The sequence below is a fragment of the Lutra lutra genome, chromosome 6 (assembly GCF_902655055.1).
Source record: "Lutra lutra chromosome 6, mLutLut1.2, whole genome shotgun sequence".
Classification (NCBI taxonomy): domain Eukaryota; kingdom Metazoa; phylum Chordata; class Mammalia; order Carnivora; family Mustelidae; genus Lutra; species Lutra lutra.
The window spans coordinates 153,681,643-153,707,777 of record NC_062283.1 but is presented as its reverse complement, the minus strand read 5'-3'; the positions used below and the strand labels follow the sequence as shown (position 1 = coordinate 153,707,777).

The 26,135-nt window shown below is 47.1% G+C and overlaps 1 protein-coding gene across 1 annotated transcript in view; it reads left to right on the top strand.

The window, feature by feature from the left end:
- WDR27 (WD repeat domain 27) overlaps nt 1–26,135 on the top strand; it is a 109,001-nt gene that overhangs the window by 46,739 nt on the left and 36,127 nt on the right. Inside the window, 4 exon segments of the mRNA XM_047732035.1 lie at nt 575–672; nt 1,990–2,111; nt 10,828–10,925; nt 11,808–11,910. Of these exon segments, the coding sequence (XP_047587991.1) occupies nt 575–672; nt 1,990–2,111; nt 10,828–10,925; nt 11,808–11,910 (421 nt within the window).

Here is a 26,135-nt window from a genome sequence, read left to right as displayed (position 1 = left end):
CCCGTTCACCCCCCCGCCCCAGCAGGCTCGGATACCAGCCGTACTGGTGCTTTGCCTCACCCCCTACCTGCTCCTGCCCCGCTGGGCCATCCCCAGAGATCTCCCCTGGCCCTGCCTGGGCCACAATCACATCGAAATATTGCTAGCAGGTTCCTTTCCTTTACAAAATTGTTAGGGGTCCTTGAGGTCATATGTTTGTTAAACTGATACTAAGTGCATACATTGTCCTTTAGAAATATTAACAACATGCGTTCATGGAAATACAGATAATTTATAACAAGTTGGAAGTCTTCTTAAGTATACATGATTATTTTAGAATTAGGAGAAAAATTTACTTTCTCACAGACAATAATGAATTATTTGGAGCTTTATATGATATTTTTTCATGAAGTTTTCCTAAAGGAAAAGTTAGAGTTTCCTAAAAGAAAATTAAGGCAGCCAACTTATTCCTTTGATGTTATAAAATAGAATTACTAAGTAATATGAAAACTTTCTTCATATTCACCTTTTTAATGGTAGAATGCTCATTTGTGGGAGAGAAACAGAAAGACCGATTATCTTTATTTTTTTTCAGATACAGACAGAAGAGCTGGTGCAGATGTGTCTTCAGGCTCCGTACAACCGGTGTGACGGGGATTACCAGTTTATCAGACATAAACGACTTCTACTCCTGTATCCTTGCCTCTGTTCTTGGTGGTTCCCACGCCCTGAGCATCAGCGTCCCAGCAGGAGTGTCTGCTGAGGGTCCCGGCTCCAGGCGCCGGCCGGGGCAGTGGGACTCAGGGCACTCACGTCTTCTGCGTAATTACGTGCATAGCGATTCCATCTCCGTGGTGAGGAGAATTTCACAGGAAAACCGGGCATGCGTGCAACAGAGCACATGACCCACAGCAGGGTGATGTAACCCGGCATTTCTGGTCTGTCGTTTGTTGTACAATATGTAGTAAGTTTGTGCTTTTAAAAAATGAGCTGGTACACTTGCGATGGGCATCCTTCCATTAACAGAAGTCTGCCCCAGCCCTTGGAGCCCAGCAGAAGTTACAGCAGGGACACCGAGTAGGAAATTGAGTCTACAAGTTTAATTTTTTACTTTTTTTGTCTGGCATCATCCCTTTCAGTTAAAAACATTGATTTTGATTTATTTAGAAGAAAAGCTCTGATGTTTAGGAATTTGTTTTATAAAATCTGAAGTTATTCGGAGGTCTAAGTTATGTTCTTTTAAGAGTTTTATAGTTGAAATTTCAGAAGAACTGAGATAAGGTGTTAGAGGTTTTAGAGTATTTTAATTAGAAATGTGCTGCTAGCGCCCTTTGGTACACACACAGCACAACACCTAGCAGAAATGTGTCCTTCCGAGTACTCTGGCCTTAAACGGTGCTTTCTGCATATTTTAGCATGAGTGCTGGGCTGGATACTGAACCTGGCGCTCTTTCTCCCACATGTGCCACTGATGACAGTGTTCTGAGCGGCCACCGGATGCGGGGTCATTCTGGTGCTGACACAGACCCTGAGTCCATGTGCTGCCGCTCCTGCCCCGAGTGTGGACGTGGGCAAGGCGTGGCTGGCGGCTCGCCGCGCTGGGAGGTGCGTGCTCTCGTGCGGCGGGCTCCAGGCGGCACCGTCCACGTTTACGCTTGCACTGCCTGATTTTACCCTTAGACCTGTCCTCTGAACTCAGTCCCCAGCGATGCAGCTGCCATTCTGGCTCTTGATTTGGGCATTTCCTGGATACCTCAAACCTCATTGCACTGAAGTTAGACCTCTGTGCCTCCCGCCTCGAGACGTGTATCACTGGGTCTGCCCTCATCCATGGCTCAGCACCTGCTGCTGGATGCCCAGCAGCAGAAGGGGGGAGTGGGGCTGTGAGTGCAGACAGTTGTAGCCGTCATCCTTTGTGTGTCTTCTGGTGCCCCGAAGTGCTCACCGCATATGCGGGGCCGCCCCTCCCTGGTGGATCATTGAGAGGAGTTCCCTAACTGCGTCGTGCAGATCTGGTCCTTGCGGCTGGCAGGAACAGGACTCTTGAGGTTTTCGACCTCAATGCAGCTCGCAGTGCAGCCATGATAGTGGAAGCCCATTCCCGGCCTGTCCACCAAATCTGCCAGAATACAGTGAGTAAGCTGTTGACAGCGCATATCATTTATGAAACGTATCTTGAAGTGTTGGGCTCGTACAGATGTCTGATGCAGGTTTCTAACAGTTTGCTACCATATATCCAATGCTATTTTTGGTCATCGTTCAGTTTTCTAGGCCTTGATGTTTGACCTTAGAAGATGGTTTAATATCATATGGAATGTGAAACTTTGTATTTTTGTCTTTGATTATTTTATGGGCCTATTTTTCAACTTTACTAGTGATGTATTCACACTTAAAACTTGGTGGAGGGTTTGGGTGTTTCAGACTGAACGACCAAGTGAGTCACGTAGCTCCTGCTGGAATGTGAAGCCACCTTCAGGAACCAAGTTTCCCTCTTGAAGGTGCACCTGCTCTGTCTGGACAGGGTAGTGGTTTACGACCACCTCTAGCTGAGGCGTATAGCCTGGAGACGAGAAGGGGTGCTGTTTTGATGAATTCATTGTCTCATACTTTAGTTTAAAAGACACTTTGCAGGGGCACCTGGGTGGCTCAGTGGGTTAAGCCACTGCCTTCGGCTCAGGTCATGATCTCCAGGTCCTGGGATCAGCCCCGCATCGGGCTCTCTGCTCAGCGGGGAGCCTGCTTCCCCTCCCCTCTCTCTCTGCCTGCCTCTCTGCCTCCTTGTGGTCTCTGTCTGTCAAATAAATAAAATCTTTAAAAAAGGAAAAAAAAGACTTTGCAAACCAGAGACATCTAAGATTTGTAAACAAAACTTCTCTTTTTAAGACTACAACTACAATTTTGTTTTTTGATATATTTGGAATGACTTTAATTTATAACGCCTTCTGAAATCTGCGTTGTGATTTCAAGGGTGTCATTGTTCTTCGATTTCGGGGGTTTTTTAGAGGGAGGAAGAAGGAGAAAGAATCCCAAGACTCCACCCCCACTATCACCACCATCACCACCACCAACATCACCACCACCACCACCATCACCATCAAAACCATCATCACCACCACCATCACCCTCACCACCACCACCACCAACATCACCACCACCACCATCACCATTACCACCATCAAAACCATCATCACCACCACCATCAACATCACCACCACCACCATCACCCTCACCACCAACACAGTCACCACCACCACCATCACCATCACCACATTCACCACCATCACCACCATCAACACCACCACCACCAACATCACCATCACCACCACCACCATCACCACCACCATCACATCACCATCATCACCATCACCACCATCAACACCACCACCATCACCACCACCATCATCACCATCACCACCACCACCATCATCACCAACATCACCACCATCATCACCATCACCACCATCACCACCATCATCACCACCACCACCACCATCATCACCAACATCACCATCATCACCATCACCACCATCACCACCATCATCACCACCACCATCATCACCACCATCACCACTGTCACCATTATCACCATCACCACCATCACTACTACCACCATCACCATCACCACCATCATATCATCACCATCACTACCGTCACCATCATCACCATCATCATCATCACCATCACCACCACCATCATTTTTTGTGTATGGAAAGTGGTTTGCCAACATTTCCATTAAAAGCCCTATTTTCTTTTTCTTTTACTTGTTCTGTTCTTTATCTCTCTCTGGTACTTATTGCTGAGCCATGAAAACTTTCTCTAGATGAAACTTATTATGAAAATCTGAAAATGTCAGTCTGAGATTTATTTTTTCCATTTGGTTCTAAATTCGTTTTAATTGTTTCAGCTGATTAAATTGGAAATACAAAATATAGTTTTGGAGTTTGAAATGCTTTTTACTTATAAAAAATATAACCCTAGTTTTAAGATGATGGTAAGGATAATTCTTTTTTTTTTTTTTTAAAGATTTTATTTATTTATTTGTCCTAGAGAGAGAAGCGAGAGCGAGCACAGGCAGACAGAGTGGCAGGCAGAGGCAGAGGGAGTAGCAGGCTCGCTGCCAAGCAAGGAGCCCGATGTGGGACTGATCCCAGGACGCTGGGATCATGACCTGAGCCGAAGGCAGCTGCTTAACCAACTGAGCCACCCTGGCGTCCCAAAGATAATTCTTTTAAAGTAAACAATTTTCTCATATTTTCAAAAGAAGTTATTTCATTTTGAAAAATAATGTGGTGCTATTTTGTCTGACATCTTAGGGTTTTCTTTCCATTCCTCTGTTCCCATTTCATGGTAGAAGACTTTTAAATCTTTTGCATTCATTACTTTTCTCTGTTGTAGGGGTTAAGTGAGATGATGCAGGTAAATGTCTTAACGTATTCCTAGTTCATTAAATGACAACCATTCTTCCTGTAATTTTTAAATATAAATTTATGAAGGTTGATGGGCATTGCCTTAAAAACTCTCACTTCTCAAATCCACCTAATTTCACACAATCCCTTTGTTCCTGTCAGTGTTAAGGCTCAGGAATTTGCTACTTGCAGTGGAAGGTCAGAATCTGAACTAAGAAATCGTTTTCAAAGAAATTATAACACAGAAGGTGGTGGGTGGGGACAAGGGTCATTTTACACAAAGCTGACTGTGCGAGTGCCATGATGTGAGATGACGGAGTGTGCCGGTGGTAATGAGGACATTTCCTGGGCCCTGGGAAGACTGGAGAAGGCTGCACTTGACTGGGACTCTCCCTTGTCACATACTGTCAGGCAGAACTTGATTTTAGGAGGAATTTGAAGGCACATAAACTAGGTTGCCTTAGCCCACACAGTTAGTCTGGGCTAAAAGCCAGGAGGTTCCCTGTGTTCCGCGTGTCCTCACAGCCTGACTCCCATACGTAAACCCACACGTGAACGCCACAAGCGCGCCCAGTGCTGCCTAGTTAGCCGCTGCCTGTGTAGTCTGTGTGTCTGTCCTCTACCCCAGGCGCCACCTGCTGCCACCCCACTCGCTGTCTCCGCAAGGCTCTTCCTCAACGTAGTCGCACTCCCATTGCTAACTACAAGTGACCGTGTCAGTGTCTTCCTTGAAATTCCTCAAGGTTCCCAGGAACTCTTTAGACAGAGTTGGACTTGGACTGCAGGCCCTTGCTGCCCTCCTGTCTCATCCCTCTGTGGACTTAGGTCTCAGGCTGGGCTTGTGAGGGAACCTAGGGGTTGCTGGGCGCAGGCCCTCATCTTGTACCAGAGATGGCTTCAGTGGGATGTGTCGTGCTCAGGTAACTTTTAGCTCCTGGCAGGGGGCACTCACCAGGACAGGAGGAGGCAAGTGCCCAGTATTTGCCTGTGACACTCTTACAGGTGCACACGCCGTAGCTCACGTGTATGGACATGGCAGGCTGAGCGTGCACGAGCTCTGTCCTCCGAGACCCTGATGCATGCACACGGACGCTGAGACACTTTCTGCCAGTTCCCTGAGCTGCATCAGTGGCGAGTGCACCCTCGGCCGAAGTGCCGTGGGGTGCTGTGGTCTCGGGGCCTCTGTGCCGTGTCTCCATGTCCAGGCTTGGGCCTTCCCCACAGCCTGGTCATGAGCCTGAGGAGCAGAGCTGGGGTCCGGTCCCTCCACGACTGCTGCACTCACCATGGCGGGGTCGTAGGGGATGGTGGAGGCCAAATGTGCCAGAGCCTGCCCCTTGTCCCCACCACCCTCGTGGCCTGCACCGGATCGGGACATGCAGATGCACACATGAACACGTGTACTGGCATGCACATGTGTGTGTGCACATGTACCACGCTAGTGACCGACTCCTCTAGATGTGTCTCGGTGGGTCTGCACCTGCCGTGCTAGTGAGCCCTGGGGTGCACGTGTGTAGGAGAGAGTGGGGTCCTCACAGCTGACGGATGAACTGCAGGGGGGGCGGGTTCACACAGCCACGCACACGCTGTGCCGAGGCCCCTCTGTGTGCCCTCTCTGAGGAGGTGAGGTGGGCACAGGGCCAGGCGGTACGGGAGTGTCCGCGTGTGCGTCAGGAGAGCCACATGCAGGCCCACATGGGGAGCCCGAGGTGGAGCTTGTGGGGTCTGGGCACGGGGTGGGCTTTGTTGTGGGTCCAGGGCAGCTGCTGTGGAGGCCGAGCAGGAAGGCGAGGGTCCGCGCTGATGCTTGCGTGGGTGTGCGTGAGCGAGCTGCACGGACATGGAGACAGTGACCTTGCGCCGCTGGCTCTGGCTGGAAGGGCTTGTGCTGCGCTCTGTCTTCTCCCCCACGGGCAGGGCGTGGTGCTGCGCAAGTCCCCCTCCGTGGAGCGGCGGTGGGGGACGAAAGAAGGGATGGGATGGAGCAGCAGGTGGGGGATGGGATCCCGAGCGGCCGCACCAGCTTGCGCCCCTGCACCTGGTGGCTTCCCGGCCCCCGGCCGCTGGCGTCCCTCGCTGCTGCGTGGGCGCTCACCCTGCTCCCTCTGCAGCAGCCGGCGTCACAGGACGCTCCGTAGATGGAGCTCCCCCTGCCCGGGTAGCCGCCTGGGGCCGCTCCTGCCCACATGCCGGCTCCCTGGCTGGTGTGGAGCGGTTGAGGCTGCAGCAGTCCCTGGGGCGGCGGGCTTAGGGTGGAGCCCATGTTCAGGGTGTGGTGTCAGGCTGGACGGAGGGGCCCCTTCCTGATGGACATGGGGTCTCTGGGACAGTGTCTCGGCAGAACCCTAGGGAACTCCGCTCTAGGCGCACCGGCATCCTGTGCAGAACCACTGCTGTGAAGAGACAGCTGTCCTTCCTCCTCGGAGACAGGGTGACTGCTCTGTCCCTCTCACGAAACCTCTTGTCGTTCTGAGTTTTCATGCATTTGCTGTAGGAAACTGCTTAACATTTCTTCTCCATTAAGTAGCAGCTTATGCAATGACCCAACAGTAGACTGGTGTTTCGGGCATCGTGGTGTGCTCTTGGATGGGAGGTGTGCTATGAGGAAAAATAGTCCTGAGGTTTTTACTCACTGGGGACAAATAACTGGTCTGACTTCCTGAAAATACCCGTCTGAGTGGTATGTGACGGGAGGGTAGGGATGGAGTGTAAGGTTACAGACGCTCACACTGTACTCTAATAGCTTGTTTTCCTTTTCTAAGCTTCTCTTAAATTTTTGTTCAGTTACACAATATGCATTCAAGTGTTCTGACTAACCGCAGCCGTGTGGGGGCTGCTGCCCAGCAGTGCTCATGGAGCACAGATCCTAACTGGCCCAAATGCCCTATTTCCAGTAAAACGTGAACGAGATCATTCGAATTTCTCTTGAGCTCAGGAAGAGCATAGCCATGTTCGTCACGCAGCAGAACGCTCTTGTGCAAGCGCGCCGGCGCGCAGCCTGAAACCCCTCTCCTGGGGATTGCCTCGCGATCGTGGCTGCAGAAGCAGACTGTTCCCTTTTATCACGTTCACAAGAGTACCACAGCGAAACATGAGCGCCATGTTTCCTATTTTTAAATGGTGTGATAATATTAAGTGATTTATTTTTACAATGAAAATACACAAATCTTTTATGATTTATTGATCTCTTTAAAAATTATAGCTATTTTTCCCTTATATATAATAAAAACTTGACTGTTACTTCTTTTCAATGCTTGAATAAGATATACACATTTTTGTGATTTGGATACACAATGCTATACAGCTAATTTGATGTAAAAAATTAAATAATTAAATATGTAATGGCTGAAGTCGTTTTCTTATGGAAAATCGTATCACACAGAGAACTTTTTTTCTGCAGGAGTGGTCAGTAAAACCCTATGATCCCCTTGAAATGTATTACTTTATTATCTTTTTTTCTTTTCTTAAAGAAATGAAGTGCTTGTGGGGACAGACACAGTCTGCTCTGTATCTTTCTGCCTTGTTCTTCTTTGATGACCGCAAGTGGATTTGGTGCGGCTCTTCCCCAGGACACATCAAACTGCGTCCTGGGCCGTGTGCGCTGTTGTTGTTGCCCACGACGGCAGCAGAGCGCGTGTCCCTGGGCCGCGTGACGCTGGTTCCCCATTAGAGAGTTGCTAATTCCCAGTATGACTTTTTTTTTAAACCTAGACTTTATTTAGATGTGCGCTTTTAGATTTCTACACATACGAGCTTGTTTTCGGTAAACTTTTTGTGACTGGTTTCTGATTTCATGGCGTGGTGTTCTATGCACGTGACCCATATGCCCCTGGTTCTCCTCTGCTGCTGGGATTTTTGCATTTATTGAGAAACCGGCTCCCTGGTGGATTTTTATGGCTATCACGTGTGTGTGTATGAAAAGAAGATGTTCTCACCCGCCACGGTGCATAGATGTCTGTTGGCCCAACTTTATTAGTTGTACTCAAGTTATTCATGTTCCTAATTTTTTGTACTCTCAATTGTTTTTTTTTATTAGAGAAATGTATTAACATCTCTTCCTATGATTGTAATCTTGTCTATTTTTCTTACAATTCTATTACTTTTTGCCCCATATAGTTACAGGCTGTGTCATTCGGGTTCTCGTGCTTCCATTGCAGTGCTCCTTTTATAACATCTACAGACTATTTTAATGAGGTCTTATTTGCCTGGTAACTACTTTCTCGAGTACTTATGCAATCTATCTTGCCTTGTTTTCTTTAGTATATGCTATTTTTCCCTCACCCTTCACATTCAGCCTTCAAAAATAATATTTTAAGAGTTTTTCTTGAAATCCAATTAAGAATCTCTTCTTTTTTTTAACTTGTTTAGTGTGCAATTGGTATGATTACTCATACATTTTATGCTTTCTACATTAAAGAGAAAAAAAAAACTTCTTTATTTCCTATTTATTGTGCATTTTCTTTGCTTCTTCATTTCTTCTTCCTTAGTCTCAATTGGATTGATTGAAAAAAGATTTTAATTCTCTTTTTATCCCTGTGAATGCTTTTGGTTTTTTACTGGTTAGCTTCAAGAAACTGGCAGTATTGTAAGGTATCATAACTCTGCCTTCTGTTGAACTAGGTCTGGACTTGTTCTCAGACTCAGGGCCTTGCGCAGTGACCAGTGTCAGTGCATGAGCTCTGGATGTGTGCTGGACGGCTGTTGAACTGTCTGGGTGTTAGCGTTACAAGGTGTCTTGACCTTGTGATTGTTAGTGGACAGTTAAGCTCTCTTGAGAGGCGTAGCTGGGTGGCCATGAGCGGATTCCTCTGTGTCATGTTTCTCACTTGAAATGGGGTAAAATAGTTTACGTCTCATAAGTTTGTTAAGAGGATGAAATGTTCAGTGTTTAGAATGCTGTTGGCACAGAGTTAAGACTCTCTGTTAGTTTGTTGTTGGGTTTATGTAAACCTTCATTTCCTATTTGTAACTGAAGAATGACCTTGACGTATGTGCACACTGCAAGGATAAATGCTTTCAGATGTACTTTATTACATTTTTCTCTCTTTTTTAAAGATTTTATGTATTTATTTGACAGAGATCACAAGTAGGCAGAGAGGCAGGCAGAGAGAGAGAGGAAGGGAAGCAGGCTCTCCACTGAGCAGAGAGCCCGATGCGGGACTCGATCCCGAGACCCTGGGGTCATGACCTGAGCTGAAGGCAGAGGCTTTAACCCACTGAGGCACCCATGCAGCACTTTATTACATTTTTCTTAATAATATGTATATTTTTGGCATGGAAGGAAGATGGACATTTTTTTCTTGTGTTATGTTAGTCACCATACAGTAGGTCATTACTTTTTGATGCAGTGTCCCAAGATTCATTGTTCGTGTGTAACACCCAGTGCTCCATGCACTATGTGTCCTCCTCAATACCCACCACCAGGCTCACCCAACCTCCCACCCGCCTCCCCTCCAAAACCCTCAGTTAGTTTCTCAGCGTCCACAGTCTCTCATGGTTTGTCTCCCCCTCCGATTCCCCCCAACTCACTTCCTTCTCTCCGTGTTATTCCTTATGCTCCACAAATAACTGAAACCATATGATAACTGACTCTCTCTGCTTGACTTACTTCACTCAGCATCATCTCCTCCAGTCCCGTCCATGTTGCTACAAAAGTTGGGGATTCATCCTTTCTGATGGAGGCATCATACTCCATCGTGTATATGGACCACATCTTCCTTATCCATTTGTCTGTTGAAGGGCATCTTGGTTCTTTCCACAGTTTGGCGACCGTGGCCATTGCTGCTATGAACATTGGGGTACAGATGGCCCTTCTTTTCAGTACATCTGTATCTTTGGGGTCAATACCCAGTAGTGCAATGGCAGGGTCATAGGGAAGCTCAGTTTTTAATTTCTTGAGGAATCTCCTCACTGTTCTCCAAAGTGGCTGCACCAACTTCTGCATCAACATGGACGGGACTGGAGGAGATGATGCTGAGTGAGATAAGTCAAGCAGAGAGAGTCAAGTATCATATGGTTTCACTTCCTTGTGGAGCATAAGGAATAACACGGAGGACATGGGGAGACGGAGAGGAGAAGGGAGTTGGGGGGAATTGGAGGGGGAGATGAACCAGAGAGGGGAGACTGTGGACTCTGAGAAACAAACTGAGGGTTTTGGAGGGGAGGGAGTGGGGGGATGGGGGAGTCTGGCGGTGGGTACTAAGGAGGGCACGGACTGCGTGGAGCACTGGGTGTGGTGCGTAAACAATGGATCTTGGATCACTGAAAAAATAAAAAAAGGCAAAAAAACCCCAGAATTATTCAGAAGGATGTTTTTGGAGGCCAGTTTTTTTTTTTTTTTTGTCCGTTTCTTACCTGACATTCACTGTCGTTAGGCATCATTGCATGGTTTATGAATTCAGCCTCTAAAGAGCACGTCTCGTTTCCTCCCCTTCGACCCTAGGGATCGTCATTCACGACTCAGCAGCCGCTGCTGTGTAACCTGTTTGCCACCACAGCCGCTGGGGACGGCGTGAAGCTGTGGGACGTGAGAACCCTGAGGTGAGGCCCGTCCCGTCCTGCAGGCCGCAGTTTGGGGCACACCGGGGCACACGGGCTCAGTGCCTGTGAACTCAGTTTGACGTCTTTTTTCCAAATACGGCGTGATTGTGGTGAACCCGTTCCCGCTGACGCATCTAAGAGAAGTCTGACTTATACACAGAACAGGTCACAGCAGTTTGGAATGCTAACGGGAGCGGTGCTGGTCTTTCCGGTCTGTGCATGTGCCCTGTGCCCTGAGGGTCAGAGACGCACAGGGGTCATGAGATGCTCCGGAGCAACAGTTGGCGAGCGCACCTATCGGGCTGTCCTGTTCCGTTACGGGGGCTGATCACTAAACAGCCTATGTAGCCCAGTGTCAGCAATGCTCGTGTGTGTGACTGCACATGGCTGGGTCACACGGGCAGCGTGAGCAGTGTCCCTGCTCTCCTCTGTAATGGTGAGGTGGGATAAAAGGCCCTGTGACGTGGTGGGGGGCTCCCAGGGGCTGTCTCTGGCGGCAGCTCAGTGTGGCACCCTGGAGCCCCCAGAGCCCAGCCCTGTGCTGGCCCACGCTGGCGCAGGCTTTCCTGGAACCGGCCCAGGTCCCCCCACATCTGTAACACTTCGGAGGTGGTTGGCGGGAGCACCTGACCTGCTCGAGAGAGCACTGCACCTGCCCAAGTCTTCGATCACTGATCCAAGTAATCTGTGGTTTGGAAACGGTTGTTTTTCTATTTTGCATGTCCAGGATGGCCTGCTGGCCTTTAATGACTCGTGAGTGCAAGTCTCAGCGCTGGTTCGTTCATTGTTGGGAAGACGGGCTGCGTGTCAGCGTCCTTTGCCCCCTTTGTGTTAATATTAAAGAATCATATTTTTCTCCTGGTGTTTCTCTTTTTCCTATAGATGCAAGCGCTGTTTTGAGGGACATCCAAACCACGGATACCCCTGTGGGATTGCCTTCAGCCCGTGCGGACGCTACGTGGCTTCTGGTGCGGAGGACAGACACGTAAGTGCCACCATGGCGTGTCGCTTCAACTTCAGTCCTGACCCCCTCTGCTCATTCTTGTGGAGACAGTTTATAAGCACGAACACCTTTAATTAGCGTGACGTGAGAGCTGTGACCGGCCCTCCTGTGTTAGTATTGGTGAGGCCTGATTTTTTAAGCCTAGTCACACGTTAATTTATTTCTTTATTCATTTATCAGTCACGGCACAAGTTGTCTTCCGCGTGAAAGGGGTTGCTACACGCTGCTCTCCTGCGGATCACCAGATAACAACAGTAATAAGTAAAAGATCAGATCCGAGGTTTTTACCAGGAGTGCTTCTTTTGGATATCTTTGGGAACAATGTACTGATTTTATTGTTCGTTTTTCTGACTTTCCAGAGAAGCGCTTTTATTGATTCGTAGGGCTTGGGAAGGGGAAGGACGCAGGGAAAGGGGCTTTCAGAATCGGCCCTGGCACGGCGAGGACTAGGCAGGGTCCGGGCCGCAGTCTCCCATGCGTCCTGGCGGTCACTGCCTGTCATGAGGATGTCCTGCGTCTCCCAGTCGGCCACTTTGGGTCTTAGGCACAGGCACTGGCGACGTCTCAGCCCCGGGCTGGCTCCCTCACGCTGTGGCAGCTCTGCCCCCTTCAGACTGTCGCGGTACCAGGGGTTCCCTCGGGGCCGATCTGTTCGCAGATGTGCGGTGTCGTCGCGAGGAGCCTCCACGTGGGGGGCGTCACTGATCAGCCCACACCACAGGATCTGGTCTCAGGTGGTGCCAGAGGGAGAGCCGGGCGCCCCCACCTCCGCTGGCCGGTGGTCCCGCTCGCTGTCTGACGGGGCCGTCACCGTGGCGCCGCGGCCACTGCTGGGCATCGTTCTTGTTCACCCGGTGGCCCAGCGGACCCCGTCGGCAGCGCTCTCGGGCTGCTCACGGCCCCTCCCCCACAGAGGTGGTTGTGTGGCTGCGTGGGGGTGTGAGAGGAGCGGACACACACGGGGTCCGGCTCGCTTGGCTGTGTTTCCCTGAGCAAAAGCGATGCCACCTGGTTCAGCCGTGCTCACCGAGCCACTCCGTGGGCGGCCCTGAGACCCCAGAGCCACACGGGCAGCTCGGACCCCCTCCCACCGCTCGGTCTCGGGGTGCGGCTGCTCAGACAGAGCACGGGGCCTCTTTACTGGACGGGGTCACGGGCGGGAACGTTCTGCTGTCCTGGGCCACGTTCCGCTCTGCCGGCACCTGCTGATCAGAAGGACCCCCGTCCCTGGGCTCGGCCATGCGGTTGCGTGACCCTGGAGGGGCCGCTCCTGGACGCCTCCCAGAGAGCTTGCGGCCGCGGCGTCGTTCAGGTGGTTCCTGTTTCCATCGTTTTCTGCCGGAGGACCCGCTTTTCTCTCTGCTTCCCGCCTATGGCTTCTCATATCCTTCACCATCAGGTCCTTCTGGGTCAGTTTGTCGTGGTTCAGAAATGTGTGTGATTGTCCGAGAGTCAGACGCCAGTTCCGACACCATGAATGCGGTTGGTCGCACACTCCTCCAGCAGAAATCCCAGCCCTCATTTTCTGTCACTTGGATCTGTCCACACGTCAAAGTTTTCTATCATGCTGATCTCTCACTATCAGTGTCCCAGTCCCCAGGCACTGACGGTGCCAGCAGGAGTGCCTACATCTCTGAGCGCCAGACTCCTGCCTCCGGTTCTTACCTGATGGCCATTGGTTGTCTGCTGCTTCCTCCTGTGGGGACGCAGCGTGGAGGGCACCGAGGGGCCGCACCCCAGCTGGGACACCACCCGCTGCCCCGCCAGCTGGCTCAGTGTATATTTTATTTCATTGTTGAATTGATTTTTTAAAATGCAATACTACTTTTTTTAGAGAGAGAGGTTGGAGAGGAGCACAGGGAGGGCGGGAATCTCAAGCGGGTTCCGTACCCAGCGTGCGGCGCAACTTGGCGCTTGATCCCACAACCCTGAGATCATGACCCGAGCCGAAGTCCACAGTCAGACCTTCAGCTGATGGAGCCCCGCAGGCGCCCCTCAGTGTACTTATTTTAGTGATGACAATCCCTTCCTCTGCCCAACATACATTACATGTGAGACTCACATGTCTTATGGTGGATTTGGAATAGAAACTAGTACATTCCCATTTGTCCTCAACATATTTAAAAACATTTTGTGTCCGTTTCCTAGGGCTGTTGCAGCAAGTCACCATGAATTTGGCAGCTTGAAACGAGAAGTCTATTCTCTCTCACTTCTGGAGCCTGCAAGTCTGAAGTCAAGGTATTGGAGGGTTGGGTCCTCCTGGAGGCCCTGAGGGACCGTCTGCCCTCCCCTCCCCTCTGACATTCGCGTGTTGGTGGGCATCTTGGTTCCTTCCACAGTTTGGCTCCGGTAGATAATGCTGCTATAGACATGGGCTGCACGTCTCCCTTCAAATTGGTGTTTTTATATTCTTTGGGTGGTGCAATTACTGATCCATAGAGTAGTTCTACTTTTGACTTTTTGAGGAACCTCCACACTTTGCACCAACTTGCATTCCCACTAACAGTACATGAGGCTCCCCTTTCTCCCCGTCCTCACCAACACCTGTTGTCTCTTGTGTTGTTGATTGCCGTTCTGACAGTGTGAGGTGGGATCTCACTGTGGTTTCATTTCCCTGGTGGTGAGTGATGTGGAGCATCTTTTCATGTGTCTGTTGGCCATCTGGATGTCTTCTTTGCAGAAATGTCTGTTCATGTCCTCTGCCAACTTTTTAATCGGACTGTTTGGCTTTTGGGTGTTGACCTGTATGGGTTCTTTATAGACCGTGGACACCAGCCCTTTATCAGAGACGTCGTTTGCAGACATCTTCTCCCATTCCGTAAGTTGTCTTTTAGTTCTGTTGATGGTTTCCTTTGCTGTGCAGAAGCTTTTGATCTTGATTTTCCCCCACTAGTTTCATTTGGGCTTTCCTTCAGGAGACCTATCAGGAAAAATTTTCTATGATTGATGTCAAAGAGATAACTGCCTATGTTTTCTTCTAGGAGTTTAATGGCTTCAGGTCTCACATTGAGGTCTTTCATCCATTTTGAGTTTATCTTGGGGTGAGGTATAAGAGAATGGTCCAGTTTCAGTCTTCTGCATGTGGCTGTCCCGTGTTCCCAGCACCATTTATGGAAGAGACTGTCTTCTTTCCATTGGACATTCTATCCTGCTTCATCAAAGATTAATTGACCATATAATCGTGGGTTTATTCCTGGGCTCTCTGTTCTGTTCCACTGATCTGGGTGTCTGTGTTTGTGCCCATACCATCCTGTTGTGTTCGTTCCAGCCTTGTAGTAGATCTTAGGATCTGGGATTGTGATATTTCCAGTGTCATTTTTCTTTTTCAAAATTGCTTTGATTTTTTTTTTATTAATTTCAATTAGCCAGCATATAGTACATCATTACTTTGATGTAGTGTTCAATGATTCATGAGTTGCGCATAACACCCTGTGCTCGCTCATCACACACTCAAATACTCATCGCACACCTCATTGCACACATCAAGTGCCCTCCTTTATGCCCATCACCTGGTTACCCCATCGCTCCACCCCTCCCTTCTGTAATCCTCAGTGTGTTTTCTGGAGTCAAGAGTCTCTCATGGTTTGTCTATCTCTGATTTCTTCCCATTCAGGTTTCCCTCCCTGCCTCTGTGGGCCTCCAGGCTATTCCTTATGTTCCACATATGAGTGAAACCATGTGATTGTCTTTCTCTGCTTGACTTATTTCACTTAGTGTAATCCCTTCCAGAGCAATCTACAGATTCAGTGCATTTCCTATCAAAATACCAACATCATTTTTCACAGAACTAGAATAATTCTAAAATTTGTATGGAACCACAAAAGACCCCAAATTTCCAATGCAATGATTTTTAAGAAGGAAAAGACACTTAAAAAAAATGAACAGAGAGAGCACAAGTGGTGGGAGCAGCAAACAGAGGGGGAGAGAGAAGCAGGCTTCCTGTCTTATTAATTGTGGCCATTCTAACTGGTGTAAGGTGGTATCTCAATGTGGTTTTGATTTGAATCTCCCTGATGGCTAGTGATGATGAACATTTTTTCATGTGTCTGATAGCCATTTGTATGTCTTCATCGGAGAAGTGTCTGTTCATATCTTCTGCCCATTTTTTGATGTGATTATCTGTTTTGTGTGTGTTGAGTTTGAGGAGTTCTTTATAGATCCTGGAATCAACCTTTTGTCTGTACTGTCATTTGCAAATATCTTCTCCCATTCCGTGGGTTGCCTCTTTGTTTTGTTGACTGTTTCCTTTGCTGTGCAGAAGCTTTTGATCTTGATGAAGTCCCAAAACTTAATTTTCACTTTTGTTTCCTTTGCCTTTGGAGACATATCTTGAAAGAAGTTGCTGTGGCTGATATCGAAGAGGTTCCTGCCTATGTTCTCCTCTAGGATTCTGATGGATTCCTGCCTCACGTTGAGGTCTTTTATCCATCTTGAGTTTATCTTTGTGTATGGTGTAAGAGAATGGTCGAGTTTCATTCTTCTGCATATAGCTGTCCAGTTTTCCCAGCACCATTTATTGAAGAGACTGTCTTTTTTCCACTGTATGTTTTTTCCTGTTTTGTCGAAGATTATTTGACCGTAGAGTTGAGGGTCCATATCTGGGATCTCTACTCTGTTCCGCTGGTCTATGTGTCTGTTTTTATGCCAGTACCATGCTGTCTTGGTGATCACAGCTTTGTAGTAAAGCTTGAAATCAGGTAACGTGATACCCCCTGTTTTATTTTTGTTTTTCAACATTTCCTTAGCGATTCGGGGTCTCTTCTGGTTCCATACAAATTTTTGGATTATTTGCTCCAGCTCTATGAAAAACACCGGTGGAATTTTGATCGGAATGGCATTAAAAGTATAGATTGCTCTAGGCAGTATAGACATTTTAACAATGTTTATTCTTCTGATCCATGAGCATGGAATGGTCTTCCATCTTTTTGTGTCTTCTTCAGTTTCTTTCATGAGTGTTCTGTAGTTCCTCGAGTACAGATCCTTTACCTCTTCGGTTAGGTTTATTCCCAGGTATCTTATGGTTCTTGTGCTATAGTAAATGGAATCGATTCTCTAATTTCCCTTTCTGTATTTTCATTGTTAGTGTATAAGAAAGCCACTGATTTCTGTACATTGACTTTGTATCCTGCCACGTTACTGAATTGCTGTATGAGTTCTAGTAGTTTGGGGGTGGAGTCTTTTGGGTTTTCCATATAAAGTTTCATGTCGTCTGCGAAGAGAGAGAGTTTGACTTCTTCATTGCCAATATGAATACCTTTTATTTCTCTTTGCTGTCTGATTGCTCTTGCTAGGACTTCTAATACTCTGTTGAACAAGAGTGGTGAGAGTGGGCATCCTTGTGTTCCTGATCTCAACGGGAAGGCTGCAAGCTTTTTCCCATGGGGGATGATATTTGCTGTGGGTTTTTCATAGATAGATTTTATGAAGTTCAGGAATGTTCCCTCTATCCCTATATTTTGAAGCATTTTAATCAGGAATGGATGCTGGATTTTGTCAAATGCTTTTTCTGCATCAATTGAGAGGACCATGTGGTTCTTCTCTCTTCTCATATTAATTTGTTCTATCACATTGATTGATTTGCAAATGTTGAACCATCCTTGTAGCCCAGGAATGAATCCCACCTGGTTATGGTGGATAATCTTTTTAATGTGCTGTTGGAATGCAAGTTGGTGCAGCCACTTTGGAGAACAGTGTGGAGATTCCTCAAGAAATTAAAAACAGAGCTTCCCTGTGACCCTGCCATTGCACTACTGGGTAATTACCCCAAAGATACAGATGTAGTGAAAAGAAGGGCCATCTTTACCCCAATGTTCATAGCAGCAATGGCCACAGTCGCCAAACTGTGGAAAGAACCAAGATGCCCTTCACCGGACGAATGGATAAGGAAGATGTGGTCCATATACACGATGGAGTATGATGCCTCCATCAGAAAGGATGAAAACCCAACTTTTGTAGCAACATGGACGGGACTGGAAGAGATGATGCTGAGTGAAATAAGTCAAGCAGAGAGAGTCAATTATCATATGATTTCACTTATTTGTGGAGCATAACAAATAGCATGGAGGAAAGGGGAGTTAGGGAGGAGAAGGGAGTTGAGGGAAATTGGAAGGGGAGGTGAACCACGAGAGACTATGGACTCTGAAAAACAATCTGAGGGGTTCGAAGTGGCGGGGGGTGGGAGGTTGGGGGAACCAGGTGGTGGGTATTAGGGACGGCACGGACTGCATGGAGCACTGGGTGTGGTGTGAAAACAAGGAATGCTGTTATGTTGAAAATTAAAAAAAAACGATTTACACAAATAAAGAACATGACCCATAAAATTAAAAAAAAAAAAAAAATAAAGCCAAGCACAGACTTTGGAAACAGAAGCAGACACGAGACCTGGGTTTTTCCATTGTGCAAGCCCTGCTGTGCCAGAAGGAGGACCCTCAGGTTTGAAGGAGGCGGGCTCTGTGTCCCAGGCCCAGACCTGTGGGATTTCCTCTGCAGCGGTGCACAGTGATGGCTGCTGTAGGTTGATGTGGGCTCTGGAGCTGCGTTCCGGGACACTTGCTTAAATCTCACCTTCTAGACAGCTGCAGTCAGACTGTGATGACTCCGTCAGGGTGTTGCCAATGGTACAGGGATCCTAGCGGCGTTTTTGCCAGATCCTCTGCCCCAGCCTGTCACTATATGATCACATTTTTGAAGAATGAACAACGGGTCCCTAGAGATGACTTGTTATGTAAGTGGTCTTAGGTCCAAGGACACTGGAAGAGTTAGAAAGAACGCGAATGACAACTCATGCAGGATTCTGCTGGGTGGGTGTCCGGCGGTCCACACCATGCCAGGGACCCCCTGCATGGCTCTGCCAGACCATGGTGAGGTCTCTCCGAACCTGAGGGCAAGCCCAGAGTCCCATCAGTAACGTCCATTGTTCACGTGCTGGTGGCTCCATGTGCCCAAAATCCGGGGCTTCCTGACGAGTCTTGGCCTCTGCTGAAGTGGGCAGCAATTCTGTCCTCGTGGGATTAAAGAAGGCTCTGGGCTGAAGCTGGGACCCTTGGGCCTTCTGAGAAAACTCTGTAATTTGTGTGTGTGTGGGAACCAGAAAGGCAGTGATCTGAAGCAGCACTCACAGTTCTGAGAAACATCGTTTCTGAAAATACTTAAAAAAAAAAACAAAAAAAACAAAAAACCAAAGTGAATGAGCGTCTTCCCCCGTGGACAGCATCACCGCTGTCGGGAAGCTTCCGGAGTACGCGTTAACTCGCATTTGCAGTTCCTTTCCCTACCTCTGTGGACAAAGTCCAGGCAGTGGGCGGCGAAGGACATGGTCAGAGTAACGTGAGACGAGAAAGTGAAAGAAGGTTCATCTTCGAGGACACGGTTCAACAGAACGACAAAATGCTTGCACTGAACTGGTCAGAGCAGTGCTCAGCCTGAAACACGCGGCCCTTCTGCTTGTGACTTTAGTTGCACAGTGACTGACTTCCTAAGGGATATGTCAAGTTTTATTCATTTCACAGTACATTTAACTGGGGCTGGTTTCCCTTGGGTGGGGAGGACTAGCTTCATGAATTTTTTTTTAAAAGATTTTATTTGACAGAAAGAGAACACAAGCAGGAGGAGGGGCAGAGGCAGAGGGAGAAGCAGGCTCCCCACTGAGCAGGGAGCCCGATGCGGGGCTCGATCCCAGGACCCTGAGATCATGACCTGAGCTAAAGGCAGAGGCTTCTCCGACAGATCCCGCCAGGCCCACCGGACTTAAGGAAGCTAATTTAGACCTTGTGTTGTGCACAGGGACTATAGTGGGCTGAGGTGTTTGCGCATTACTCCTGTGTCCTCAGCATCAAACAGGTGCATCTTGTGCATTGCCAGGAGACTCTGACCACTGAAAGGGCAGCTGGTGGCAAGGATGTGTCTAAGTAAGGATACTCTGACATTTACAGCTGCCCACGGCTGCTTTTGTGTTGAAACCTGGCCACGTGCAGAAAGATTGAGTGGATTGAGGAAACTTCCAGGCAAAAAGATGTTTCATTTAAAAGTGTTTCCGTATGGAAAATGAAGGGCTGTTTCATAAATGACCCTTATCTAGACCCCTGTCATGATATCACAGCATCATTTTATCTGCTTTGTGAGATCCATGCAAATGCAGGGCCATGCTGATTCCCACTCAAAATTCGGTAAAGACATAAGGAGTCTCAGGAAGGACTTTGCAGACGCTGCTCTGAGAAGAAAGCACATTGACCTCCAGTCCCCGTGCTCTCAGAGCCCGCCCACACCTGTCGGCTTCCCTGCCCTGGCCTCCCTGGGGAGGGAGGGAGAGGCAGCCCTCTCTCTGCCCGTCCTCTCCAGCCGGCCCCCCAGGTGCATGGGGGCCACTCTGTCCGGGCCCCCTCCATGCCTGCTGTTCTCCCATCACCTGGACGTGCGTCCCCTGCGGTCTGGCTGTCTTAACCAGAGCCATCATCGGCTTGTACTTGGCTGGCTGCTGTAACTGGAGTTATGTCCCATGCTGTACAAACCACGAAGCTGGTTCCTGAAGCGTTAGCCCCGCCAGCCCGATTTCCTCACCTCCCAGCCTCTTTCCCTCTTCGTCTCGTTTCTTGAAACCCGGCTTCTGACCCTCGTGCTTCCCTACCCCTTTGCTTCTTCCTCACCCTTCCTACTCCTCTCTCATCTCTGTCGTAAGTTCATGACCTAGGTCACAGGTCACCTCGATGTTGCACACTGGCAGTCACCTAACTCTGGAGCGTGCAGAACTGGCTTCTTGGGCATCGGCTTCTCAGAGCACGGCGACCCTTCCAGGGTGGTTTTCCCTGTGGAGACACCCCCGTGCTGAGATGTTTGCTCCTTGTTACTCTCTACGCTTTGGGATCCAGAGAGATTCAGGTGTGTGTGACCAGTGCATGCCTCCAAGAGTCCCATTTTGTACTGGCACATGGTTTACATAGAGGGCATTAAGTTGTGGTCGGTTCGCTCGTTTGAGGAGTTCTATGCAGGTGTTTCTGTGGACACTGTGTTCCCGTGGGCTGCCATGGAGGAGCGAGGCCTGGTGTGGGTTTAAGTTCCCTGGAAACTGCCAGCAGGCGCCTGCACTGGCTGTACCACTGGCCAGAATGGCATCAAGGCTTCAGCACCCACACATGTGCATGGATGGCGGTGATGGAAACATGCCAAGCATGGCAGGGTTCCGGTGAGGCGGCCACGGTGCACCAGTGAGGGGCTTGGACTATGACTCGAGCAGCTGTGTGTCCTGGTGTCCTCGTGTGCAGGGCAGGGTTGGTGATGGCTGTGGCTTTGGAGGTGGAGAGGATGACACCAGGATGCCATCCCTGTATAGTCGGTGCATGTGTCTGTGTGCAGGAGCCTGGGCTGTCCTTGTTAACCTTGTTAACCTCGCTATTTGATGATCACATGTGATGGGTGCGGAAGAGCTGTTGCCTTTGTGGGTCTCCTGAGCTGTGACGCTGAACGGCAGATGTGGGGAGAGTCCAGAGTCCCAAAAAGCCCTCCAGCATTATTCACCAGGGCGTCCCACCTGAGTGTGTCCTGCAGGGAGGCAGGTGCAGCGGCGAGGCTAGTGCTGAGTTGTTGCTGGCATGGGAGCAAGTCCGAAGAGGCCCTGAGCCCTCTGTGGACAGTCGAGGTCACAGGCAGCCCACAGAACAACAAAGGTTTAGAGTCAGAAAAAGCCAGTAGAACATCGTGTTGCATTGGATCAGATGGCCTTCATCGATATACACAGAACATTCCACCCTAAAACAACAGAATTCTCATTCTTCTCGAGTGCACATGGAACCTTCTCCAGAATAGACCACATACTGGGTCACAAATCATGGCTCAACTGATACCAAAAGATTGAGATTATTCCCGGTATATTCTCAGATCACAATGCTTTGAAACTGGAACCTAACCACAAGAAAAAGTTTGGAAGGAATTTAAACCTGGAAGCTAAAGATCACCTTGCTTAAGAATGCTTGGATCAGGTAACGTGATGCCCCCAGTTTTATTTTTGTTTTTCAACATTTCTTTAGCGATTCGGGGTCTCTTCTGGTTCCATACAAACTTTTGGATTATTTGCTCAAGCTCTTTGAAGAATACAAGTGGAATTTTTATTGGAATAGCATTAAAAGTATAGATTGCTCTAGGCAGTGTAGACATTTTAGCAATGTTTATTCTTCTGATCCAAGAGCATGGAATGGTCTTCCATCTTTTTGTGTCTTCTTCAGTTTCTTTCATGAGTGTTCTGTAGTTCCTCGAGTACAGATCCTTTACCTCTTCGGTTAGGTTTATTCCCAGGTATCTTATGGTTCTTGTGCTATAGTAAATGGAATCGATTCTCTAATTTCCCTTTCTGTATTTTCATTGTTAGTGTATAAGAAAGCCACTGATTTCTGTACATTGACTTTGTATCCTGCCACGTTACTGAATTGCTGTATGAGTTCTAGTAGTTTGGGGGTGGAGTCTTTTGGGTTTTCCATATAAAGTTTCATGTTGTCTGTGAAGAGAGAGAGTTTGACTTCTTCATTGCCAATATGAATACCTTTTCTTTCTCTTTGTTGTCTGATTGCTATTGCTAGGACTTCTAATACTATGTTGAACAAGAGTGGCAAGAGTGGGCATCCTTGTCGTGCTCCTGATCTCAATGGGAAGGCTGCAAGCTTTTTCCCATGGGGGATGATATTTGCTGTGGGTTTTTCATAGATAGATTTTATGAAGTTCAGGAATGTTCCCTCTATCCCTATATTTTGAAGCGTTTTAATCAGGAATGGATGCTGGATTTTGTCAAATGCTTTTTCTGCATCAATTGAGAGGACTGGGGGCATCATGTTACCTGATTTCAAGCTTTACTACAAAGCTGTGATCACCAAGACAGCATGGTACTGGCATAAAAACAGACACATAGACCAGTGGAACAGAGTAGAGAGCCCAGATATGGACCCTCAACTCTATGGTCAGTTAATCTTCGACAAAACAGGAAAAAATATACAGTGGAAAAAAGTCAGTCTCTTCAATAAATGGTGCTGGGAAAATAGGACAGCTATATGTAGAAGAATGAAACTCGACCATTCTCTTATACCGTACACAAAGATAAACTCAAAATGGATAAAAGACCTCAACGTGAGACAGGAATCCATCAGAATCCTAGAGGAGAGTATAGGCAGTAACCTCTTCGATATCAGCCACAGCAACGTCTAACTTGGAGATAGGTCTCCAAAGGCAAAGGAAACAAAAGCGAAAATAAATTTTGGGACTTCATCAAGATCAAAAGCTTCTGCACAGCAAAGGAAACAGTCAACAAAACAAAGAGGCAACCCATGGAATGGGAGAAGATATTTGCAAATGACAGTACAGACAAAAGGCTGATATCCAGGATCTATGAAGAACTCCTCAAACTCAACACACACAAAACAGATAATCATATCAAAAAAGGGGCAGAAGATATGAACAGATACTTCTCCAATGAAGACATACAAATGGCTATCAGACACATGAAAAAATGTTCATCATCACTAGCCATTAGGGAGATTCAAATTAAAACCACATTGAGATATCACCTTACACCAGTTAGAATGGCCAAAATTAGCAAGACAGGAAACAACATGTGTTGGAGAGGATGTGGAGAAAGGGGAACCCTCTTAGACTGTTGGTGGGAATGCAAGTTGGTGCAGCCACTTTGGAGAACAGTGTGGAGATTCCTCAAGAAATTTAAAATAGAGCTTCCCTATGACCCTGCCATTGCACTACTGGGTAATTACCCCAAAGATACAGATGTAGTGACAAGAAGGGCCACCTGTACCCCAATGTTTATAGTGGCAATGGCCATGGTTGCCAAACTGTGGAAAGAGCCAAGATGCCCTTCACCGGACGAATGGATAAGGAAGATGTGGTCCATATACACTATGGAGTCTGATGCCTCCATCAGAAAGGATGAATACCCAACTTTTGTAGCAACATGGACAGGACTGGAAGAGATTATGCTGAGTGAAATAAGTCAAGCAGAGAGAGTCAGTTATCATATGGTTTCACTTATTTGTGGAACATAACAAATAGCACGGAGGACATGGGGAGTTAGGAGAAGGCAGTTGAGGGAAATTGGAAGGGGAGGTGAACAGTGAGAGACTATGGACTCTGAAAAACAATCTGAAGGGTTTGAAGAGGTGGGAGGGGTGGGAGGTTGGGGGAACCAGGTGGTGGGTATTAGGGCACAGACTGCATGGAGCACTGGGTGTTGTACAAAAACAATGAATACTGTTATGCTGAAAATAAATTAAAAAATGATTAAAAGATGAATGTATATACCAAGCCAAATAAATAAATAAATAAATAAATAAATAAATAAATAAATAAACATAGTAGAGGTAAGAAAAAAAAAAAAAAAAAGAATGCTTGGATCAACCAGGAAATCAAAGAAGAACTTAAACAATTCATGGAAACCAATGAGAATTAAGACACATCGGTCCAAAACCTATGGGATACAGCAAAAGCAGTCCAAAGGGGGAAATACATAGCCATCCAAGCCTCCCTCAGAAAAATTGAAAAATCCAGAATACACCAGCTCTCTTTATACCTTAAAGAACTAGAGAATCAACAATAAATTAAGCCAACACAAGAAGGGAAATTATCAAGATTAGAGTAGAGATCAATGAGATAGAAACTAGACATACAGTAGAACTCATCAATGAAACTAGAAGCTTTTATTTTTGAAAGAATTAATAAGATTGATAAACATTGGTCAAACGAATCCTAAAGAAAGGAGAGAAGACCCAAATTAATAAAATTATGAATGAAACGGGAGAGATCACGACTAACGCCAAGGAAATAGAAACAATCATCAGAAATTATTATCAACAGTTACATGCCAGTAAGTTAAGCAACCTAGATGAAATGGATGCATTCCTGGAAACCTATAAACTTCCAAAACTGAATCAGGAAGAAATTGACAACATGAATAGACCAATATCTCATAACGAGATTGAAGCGGTGATCAAAAACCTCCCAAAAAACCAAAAAGAGCCCAGGACCTGATGGATTCCCTGGGGATTTCTACCAAACTTTCAAAGAAGAAACAATACCTATTTTTCCTGAAACTTTTTCAAAAAATAGAAACAGAAGCCAAACTTCCAGACTCTTTTTATGAAGCCAGCATTACCCTGATCCCCAATCCAGGCAAAGACCCTACCAAAAAGGAGAATTTCAGACCAATATCCCTGATGAACATGGATGCCAAGATTCTCAAGAAGATCCTAGCTAATAGGATCCAACAGCACATTAAAAAGATTATCCATTATGACCAGGCAGGATTTATCCCTGGGATATAAGTGTGTTTCAACATTCACAAATCAATCAGTGTGATAGAACAAATCAGTAACAGAAGAGAGAAGAATCACATGGTCCTCTCAATTGATGCAGAAAAAAGCATTTGACAAGATACAGCATCTGTTCCTGATTAGAACTCTTCAGAGTATAGGGATAGAGGGAACATTCCTGAACTTCATAAAATCTATGAAAAACTACAACAAATATCATCCTTAATGGGGAAAAGCTGACAGCCTTCTTGTTGAGATCAGGAACACGACAAGGATGCCCACTCTTGCCACTCTTGTTCAACATAGTATTAGAAGTCCTAGCAACAGCAATCAGACAGCAAAGAGAAAGAAAAGGTATTCATATTGGCAATGAAGAAGTCAAACTCTCTCTCTTCACAGATGACATGATACTTTATATGGAAAACCCAAAAGACTCCACCCCCAAACTCCTAGAACTCATACAGCAATTCAGTAATGTGGCAGAATACAAAGTCAATGTACAGAAATCAGTGGCTTTCTTATACACTAACAATGAAAATACAGAAAGGGAAATTAGAGAATCGATTCCATTTACTATAGCACCAAGAACCATAAGATACCTGGGAATAAACCTAACCAAAGAGGTAAAGGATCTGTACTCGAGGAACTACAGAACACTCATGAAAGAAGTTGAAGACACAAAAAGAAGAGCATTTCATGCTCACGGATCGAAAGAATAAACATTGTTAAAATGTCTACATTGCCCAGAGCAATCTATACTTTCAAGGCCATTCTGATAAAAATTCCACAGGCATTTTTCAAAGAGCTGGAACAAGCAACTTAAAATTTGTGTGGAATCAGAAGAGACCCAAATTGCTAAGGAAGTGTTGAAAAAGAAAAAACTGGGGGCAACATAATGCCTGATTTCAAGCT